This window comes from Merops nubicus, unplaced genomic scaffold, assembly GCF_000691845.1.
Source record: "Merops nubicus isolate BGI_N331 unplaced genomic scaffold, ASM69184v1 scaffold53512, whole genome shotgun sequence".
Taxonomy (NCBI): Eukaryota; Metazoa; Chordata; class Aves; order Coraciiformes; family Meropidae; genus Merops; species Merops nubicus.
Genome location: NW_008596618.1, coordinates 1 through 9,293, shown reverse-complemented (window position 1 = coordinate 9,293; position 9,293 = coordinate 1). Strand labels below are relative to the sequence as shown.

Here is a 9,293-nt window from a genome sequence, read left to right as displayed (position 1 = left end):
CCAGGCTGGATGGAGCTCTGAACAACTTGATCTAGTGGGAGATGGGGCTGGAACTTGATGATCTTTCAGGTCCCTTCCAACCCTGACAATTCTATGATTCTATGTAAACAAGCTTGGTACAAGCTTTTCAAAGTACTAAGTGCAGTGTTCTGAAGTGTTAGCTACAGATTGATTTGCAAACAAGGTTTTGGTTCCCTCAGGCAAGGGGCTTATGTACATTTAGCTCTCAGTATACATATTTAGTGATTTCAAGTGTACAGTCCTATGAGTTAGCATATTTTTAATAAATATCAGATAAATTCACTTACCCATAAAAAATTGTAGTGCAACATTGTCTACTAGAATATGGTCCAGAGGGACTGTGCAAAGTTTTCCAAAGTTTGCTGCCAGTTTCACAGTATCTATTTCCTGTAGGAAGAAGTTCAGTCTGTTCATAGGCTTTATATTTCTAATCAGTTTTCACACGTTCTACTTACCACAAAGCAGACGTGATAAAAATAATTTATGTTGTCAATAGTAAAGCAGGCTCTCTATAGTTGGTTATTTTCACAATTTCTAACAAATGCAGATTGAAGATGTGGATCATGAGGTCATGTTCTCCTAACTATTTGCCTTCAACACGGATGATTCCTGCCACATGGGCAGCTAGCTTCCAACACTGCCATTCCTGTGATACTACATAGGTCAAATTAACTCCAAACTCCTCAAAAACACTGACAATGGCATGAAAATGAATTAACAAGATGAACCAATTTCAACATTCAATGGAGGACAGGTCACCAAAACCTAAATTCACCTCTGCCCAACTTTCTTCTGTCAATATGACATTTCTTACTATTACAGTAATGTTTCTGGGTCCAGCTACAGAACAGTATTTTTAGCAGTTAATATGCACAAGATTACATTATCTTGGAGCCACATCTAGGGACAATTAAGAGTAAGAAACTAAGCAAAGTCAAACAGACCAAGTCTGTCAGCCTTAAAAATATAAAAAAAAAATATAAAGCAAACAGTATGAGGTTCCCAAATTTAACATCTAGTTTCCCTTAGTGAACTAAAGATGTAAATATGTCTAACAAAAGGCATGTCTAACATGGAGGCATCTACAAGACATTGCAAAAGAATCAGCAGTCGGCAAGAAAAAGATCTTTGCCAAAGACTAAGCTCATGGCACACAAGGTATGCACTAGAGCAGACAAACTGAATCTAGGTGTACGAGTACAAAGATGCTTTACGTCTATGTAACATTTTGGTTTAACTCTTGAATTGAGAAGGTAAGAGTAGTTTTAAGATGTACTGTACTGATGTATCTAAGGTGCTAAAGCCAGAATGCCAATTAAGTCTATACATGTGGACCTTCAGAATTTTTTTCAATACTTTAAGTGCAAATATAAGGCTAACTTCAGTGGTACAATGTATTCCTATGACTACATACTTCAACTTGTTTCAAAACACAGAATCAAATGTAGACTGAACTAGTACATCATTTGCAATTGCACTCTTTTTGAACAAAAAAAAAAGTCTAAACCACTTACTTTTCCTGACTGCAACCTCTGAATTCTTGAATCACATACTTTAATAACATACAATAAACTGTTTATTTGATTTTTTATAGTGTTGATATCTGAAAGCAAAAACAAAGAGTCAGCAATGAAGATGAATAAACTCCTGCTCTGAAATACTATAAAAATATAATTCAAAAAGTGAAATACAACATAAAAATACATAAGCTCTGAAGAGAAGGGGTTTTTCAGTTTAAATATCTTACTGATGGAAGTGAACAAGAAGAAATACTTTTCTTTTTCCTTTTCCAGATTAACTGTTAGCTGACTACCCATTAATTATTACTGAAGTATTACTGAAATTCTGAACCACCAGTCAGGCAAGTTTCAGTTCAATGGAAGTACACATACTTAACCAATTAGTCTATATTTAAAAACAAAACCAAACCCCACTTCTGAAGATTCAAGTTTAACACTCCACATTTTTCCAATAAAAATATTTTCTACTATGCTGCAACAAGGGTTCTACTTTCTAAATTTTAGGAATATTCTTAAAGATCATGCTGGTAAATGCATTTCACATTTTGTAAAACAATATAGCACTAACCATCTCCCGCTGTATCTAGAGATCGAAGATACTGCAGTTCTTCACTTGCTTTATCTTTCACTGCTTCCAACTCCCCTATATTATCACTTAATTTAATAATATTCATAAAGGCCTCATAGTTACAGTTGGAATCACGAATCTGAAACAGGAAGTTTTATAGTGTGAATAATGCAAAACAGCTAAAAGCACATTGCCTGAATTTTCATTAACTGAATTATTTTGACACAGCACTGCAAAGTAGCATTTTGAAAACATTCTAATACTTCTAAACCTTATTTTTGAGACTAAAATTTGACATGGACCAAGAAAGAAGCAGCAGGCACACAGTCAAAAAGCTATTTCACAACATCATTGTTGTACTTCTGGAAAACAGAAACAGACATGAAAAGTCCATCAACCTACTTAATGAAGATCTTGTCCAAAACCCAATGAACCACCTTCTGCTATTACCCATCTTCTTAGCTAAGTAGGCAGAAAATGGTGAGACCACTGAAAAGCTTTCAGCTCTGCCATGGTTCCCTCCAAGTGTATATGCTCCCAATGTAATGGCTTCTCAAGAAACAGAACTACAAAAAGAATTAAAGCATTCTACAGTTTATTCATAACCTACAGGGGGCGAGGGAAGGAAATGACCGAATTAATATCCTCTCCAAAACCCTAATTCAGATATCCTTGTAAATACTACTAATCTTTCCCAGTATTGGCATAGGGTGAACCTGTTCTAGGGACTCAAAGGAATTTGTGCAAGTGAAGAAAGCCTGCTGTGCTGCCCAGGTCACTGGAAGCTGTCCTGACTGCAGTGTGGATATCATGGGAAGGTTGGCAGCTTTACAGCATGCACACAAAGCTGCAGAGGATTGAGTTGTAACATTGTCTTTACCAACCAAGAGTAAAAAAAGTCACTTCACCTCCACCTTTCACAAACCCTCACTTGGACATGGAAATATAATACTTTGTACTGCAAAAGTGCAGGATGTGAGTTGCACATAGAGAGAATGAAGACTGGGTACTTCTGAGTAAAGTAAATGAAAAATCTTCCTAGACATCTGCTTTTAAAAGTGACAGTACAAGCAATCCTTGATCTTTTAATGTAAAAACCTTTACATTTTGTTAAAACTTAAATTTCACAGTGAAGAGAGTCAAGTTTAGATTAACTTCTAATTTTATATCGAGGCTTTGTATTTTACTGCAGAATTACTATTGAACTGTGGTGTACCTGAAAACATGGAATTACACTTCTCATTGTCAGAAGTTGATTTTTTTCATTCAAATTTAGTTTTATGTCAAAGGCTCAAAAAAAAGACAGAACTTATTTTAGTCATGTCTACTTTTGCCCTTAATTTCTGCAACAATCTTCTTTATATAAGACCCATATTAAAATCTTTAAAGCATTTACTCTTCCTTATCTTTCCCCCAGCCCATTTACTTACTCATCTCAGAAAGCAATTATGAAAATTAATATTTGGGACATGACCATCATAACAGAAAGCTGTATAAAACCCTCAGAAATCTATCTTTGGATGCAGCTGGGGGCAGTACTCAGTAAATAAAGAATGAGGCCAAGTTACAAATTAAGAACATACGTAGGAGGAAAGGGGAAACAAAAATTGAAAAGCTTGGTCCATAGGAGCAGCAGCATTTTTTATGAAAGCTAGGTTCCTGTAGAAAAGCAGCATGCAAACTGTTACATGAAATGGAGGTGTCTGGAGTGAAGGAAACATTGTGTACACACTTGCAATCCAAGCATAAGAGCTTTTACTCTGAAATCCAAGGGTGATTTCAGCATAGTGCTTGAACGTGCACTGTAAGACTAAAATATATTAATAGAAGTAAAAAGAACTTGGGGAAAGGAGAAAAAAATATAAACTTGATTTGTGACCTGTATGGTTAGTAAACTACAAAAGCAAGTTTTAACTTGCTTTGCAAAAAGATCAATAACATTGAAGTCTGACTATTCTCTTTATGTAAATTTTACTATGTATTACTGCTTTTAAAAGATTGTTTGGGTTTTGTTTTCTTTTCTTTTTCTTTTTCAGGTGCATTAAAGAAATAGCAAAGTAAAGACTTTGTTCCATCCCACTCAATTTATTAAGGGTTACCACAAATACCCCTAAACAAATAACCCTGACATTCCTTTGCAAAAGAAAAAAAAACTTCCAATCTTACTACTTCTCATTCTGGAGGTCTCCTAAGCTTTAAAAGACACATCCTAAAAATGGTCACAGGAAAAACTTCCAAGGTTATATACAAACTTCCTGAAGAGCTAAGTAAAACAGTCATAGGACTCAACTTTACACTTCTGTTCTCAGTCAGACAACTTTTGCCAAACAACCACCACACAGAGTACCGAGAGAGCATGAACATGTGTGTGTACATACATATATAAAAATATAAATATTACAGCAGCCCTAAATTCACTATCTCTGCCAATATATCCATTGGTAACTTTTGCATCTGCCATGATTTCAAGGAATACAACTAAAGCTTTTTAAGAAAGTATCCTGGAAATACCATTAATTTTAAACATTACAAGTCTTACCATCCATATGACATACTGATTAATATAATCAGGATCACTGAGCTGGTTTATTAATGGAAGAAGAATTCCTCGGGAGAGGATTTCCTGAAAAAACAAATTACAATAAATCTTTTTATATAATTATAAACCTAATATAACTGCAACAAATAAAAAATCAACATAAAGGCTAAATAAAAAACATGTAATTAGAGAACATAATCAGTAGGCACTAGCATATTCCCTTCCAATTAACATTAGAAGATACCGATACCTCAAGAAAAACAACATCCATTTCATCACACTTTTCTAGTGCTGTTAGAGGTAAAAAAAACTTTGCCAACATTTCAGAAACTGTTCTCTGCTATTAAACACTTAACAACTTGTACTGCATTTAAAGTAACCTACTAAATTTGTTTTATGACATTAAACCAAAGCATTGGGATAGCCCTTTGCGTTTGTACTTACCCTGACAAAGTATCGCATGATCTTGTTCTGGAAGTCTCCAGGAGGTAGCAAAATATACAGTAAAACCTCACACAGATCCCTTAGGAATCCTAGGGAGATAGAACAAAAAACCTTCAGCACAACTTCGTATCATGTCACATCTTACCTGCTATAATAAAAAAAACAGATATATCCTTAAGATTTAATGCAAATAAAGATGTAGTCATATATATTCTTATAGTCCAAGCAGCACAGTAACGTCTTTCAAACTGAACATAAGCAGCAGTGATGTTAACCCATCTAAGACAGTCTCAAAACCAAGGCAAAAAAAAAATTCCAAGGGGAAAAAAAAAAAAAAAAAAAATCACACACAACTTCAACATGTTTTCTTTATTTAAGATGTACAGTTGGTTCCCCCCACCCCCAGTTTGCTTCATACTTCTTCTAAACAGATAAAATGATTTTTTGAACAAAGGCTATGGAGTAGTGATAAAGAAAGCAGACCTAACAAAAAGCAGTAAGAATCTGCAAAGCCATCTTCTGTCTCCCAGAAAACATTTCTGTTTGAAAATTCTCCTAATGAAAAGACAAATAGCTATGTTCATACCTCATTATACCTATACCATTAGTATGTACAAACTGGAGGAAAGATACATGTATAGTAAATCACAGTTTGCAAGGTCACGAGCTAAGAACTCGGCGTATTTCATATTGTGAACACAACCGCTAGTGTTTTAAATTTAGTCTGCTATATTAAAATAACTTCAGAAGATAATACTGAGAGACCTTCTTCATCTTTGGGAGACGTGCAGACTAGATCACGACAGACTTCTTTTTCCATTTCAACTTCAACCTCAAAGAATGTATCTACAAGTTCCTCAGCTTGGTCTATACAAAAATAAAAAGAAACATTTTTTAATAAATACTAGAAACTTGAGAGTAAACTTCAGTTATAAAATAAAGCTACCTATATTCCACACATATAAGATACCTGCCTATTTAGACTCAAATATTTAAATTATTACCTTTCATCTGATCACCTTTCTCTGCTATTCTTTGCTGAGCTTTTCTGAAAACTCGAAGATGAGTGCCAAAGTCATCAACAAGTCGTGTAGTGAAGTAAGGCTGCCAGTCAGTTTCCTTTGACCTATCAGAAAAGGACATCCATGAAAATGTATTTTTATCCTGAACACAAAGAAGAAAACAAACTTATACTCTTCCTTCAACTCTCCCAAAAACCATACTGATAGTAAACATGAAAAAGCAAAGAAATAAATCAGCTTCCTAATTGCCTATCCACAAAAAACAAATATTGTAAAATATCACTCTCAGACCACATGAATACTTATGATTGAATTACTTTAAAGTCAACATTAGTATCTGGAGTAGCATTCTGACTCATGACACTGTCAAATATCTGTGAAAGCTCCTGATATAAACAGTCTACAATCTAAAACTAAAAGACTCCCTGGGTCTTTTTCAGCCATGCTGTCTACCATTTTTGAAAGCACCTAAACAAAACAATTTGTCTTAATTTGCAGTATATGCATAAGAAAAAACACATCTCACTTTAAACTACAAGAGACCTAATATCATCCACAACTGATTCCACAGCTTATACGGGAGGTAATTAGCTCACATCTCCAACAATGCACATAGGTTAGAATCAGAAAAGAGCCACTGTTACATTTGCATAAAACTATTTCCTTAGTGGTACGAAAAAGGTGCATGTACATTCTTAAGATATCTGTGCCTTACTAGCCATACTGAAAAGTCACTTGTCCATTACAAGCTTCATGAAGCTAGATATTAGCAATGGCTTTTACTCTGCCTTAAGTATTCTACTACCTGAATTCTCCGAGATACCGACTTTGCTATAGCAAAATCCCTCCACAATGCTTCCTATTTGTGTTTGCTCCCTCACCTGCTCTTTCTTCCCCCACAGAGGGAGAATGGGATAAGGAATTCAGGAAGAGAGGGAAGCCTACTGCAAAATCTTCATGTGGAAAAAAGAAGCAGAGCTCTCTCAAAGGGCAGTCAAAACCCATCAGTAATCCGAATTCATCTGCACAATGAATAAACCACACAAACCCACCAGGTGGCAGCCTTACATTATTCTCCCAAGTATGCAACTATCGGAAAAAAAGAAATCCCACTGTACTCATTCTCTCCAGAAGCTCACAGGATATATGAAATTAGAGAAGAGAGTACTAATCTGAGACTGCTAAAGCTATATCCAACTATAGTCATAAATACACTACATCACTTTCTCTTAATAACAAGAGCAGCAACTGCAGCCCTGGGAAACTGATTTGATTTGTACAGAACACAACTGCACAGGGATGGTGGCTATTTTTGAAGAGATATGGTACTGTAGGAAAAAAAAAATTTGCTATAACTTAACTTTCTTGGACACAAACCCAGTGCTTCATAACATTCAATGAAATAACTTCACCAAATACACCAAGACACTAAAGTTGGGCAGCCAGATCCCTTTGATGTGAGCACAGGATTACCTGCTGTAACAGACAGTTTACCTAGCCTTGTTTTCACTATTTCCAGCACTGTTTCCTAGTATTTCCATTATTTGAAAAATCGTGAGGTTTTATTATAATTAATTATTCCTAGAATTAAAGCTAGCTCTTTGACCTCTCTTACCAGAAAAGCACACTAACCTACATTTTCAGCTCAACAGATAAGGGGTAACAACACCTCAAAATTGCTAAGAAGTTTATTACATTTAGATGACCCACAACCTCTTCTGAAGAGAAAACAGGTAACAATCATCACAGTGGCATCAACACTTGAAAAGACATATGGTACCTGGGCTGAAAAATGAGCCATACTGAAGAAGATAGCTTCCCACACAAGTTCCCTGACTGCCTGGTACTTGAATAAGGAACAGCAGAAAAAAAGATGGAACAATTAAACTACCCATTTGTTACAAATCAACCCTGTTTTAAAAAAAAGTTACCTATGAGACACATCATTTTGTCGCCCAGACTATCATTCATTTGAAAATCCTCCTTTTTCTTACACACATAAGAGTAATGCCACTTTTAAAAGTTATTTGAGCTGATACAGATGTTTGAATTAAAGGCTTTGAGACCAATTTACCTTGGGAATAGTCCCGCTGTTTATATGAGTGGACCTGGACATAAAAAGGTGCTGATTCATGCAACTCAATGCTGAAGTTGCAGAAAAAAAGCTATTCAGTAATTTTACACATTAATCTCAATTTTGAAAAGGACATTTTGCAACAGACAATGACTACAAACACCACCTCCATTCATTCCCTAAGGGATCAAAAGACTGAAGTTCTTAGATGATGATCTTGACATTTTACATGTTCTTTTCGTAAGGTGCACTGAGCTGTGCCAACACAGAAACCTCATCACCTATCTACCAACATGCAACCCACAGAGGTATCTGACCACTTGCTTAGACAGTGTATTAAGGTAAATGCAAATAATCTTACCTGGCAGAAAACTGAACAAGTGCATACTGAAGAGCCTGCCTGATTTCCAGAAGAAACGATTCATCGTCACTTAGTGTGTAATACCAGTACTGCACGTAGTCTCTCAGGGAAAACTGTATTACCTGAAAATGGAAAGGAAAAAATAAAGATGAACAAACAGAAGACAACAAACTATAAAATAGCTTTTTGTGCCTCAATGTAGCAGCAGTCTTCTTAAAAGGTTAACACAGTGAACCATACTATCATGAAATTGTGAGTGAACCAATGCAACTCACATACTGAACCCTCTTTCTCACATCAGTTTGCATCCATTCATCACTACTATGCTGAGATGCTATAACATACAGAAAACAGACTTAAACATTGCCCAGTATCCTGGCTCATCCTCAATGATTTTTCATTTACCACTCAATTATGAAAAAATTTCTCAACTTCTATTTTTCTCTCGGCTAACTACTTACATATTACATGTCAATACTTGCAAAAATAAAAATAGGTTAAATAGTCCTGGTTAGAACTTACCTGTTGCAAAGGCTCATCAATTATATTTGCACCCGTCAGTCTTCTGTCAATCTTAATGGGTTTGGCTTCATGTTTCATTTCTTCTATGCACTTGAAAGAGATTAGGAAATATAACTCTGCAGGTTTTAGCTATAAGTAAAAACCAACTCTACTGTTAATGATATATATATATATATAAAAAATATATATAGAGACATATGTGTGTGTGTGTATATATACACA

At 35.3% G+C, this 9,293-nt stretch overlaps 1 protein-coding gene across 1 annotated transcript; it reads right to left on the bottom strand.

Moving 5' to 3' along the window:
* Positions 1-308: 308 nt before the first annotated feature.
* Positions 309-9,200, bottom strand: LOC103769237 (sorting nexin-13-like; the record flags this gene model as incomplete). The annotated part of the gene is made up of 9 exons (XM_008936414.1): positions 309-408; positions 1,536-1,624; positions 2,110-2,248; positions 4,649-4,732; positions 5,093-5,181; positions 5,858-5,959; positions 6,097-6,218; positions 8,550-8,671; positions 9,072-9,200. Coding segments are annotated over 9 exons (976 nt in total), but the record flags the coding sequence as incomplete, so codon positions are not given.
* Positions 9,201-9,293: the final 93 nt, after the last annotated feature.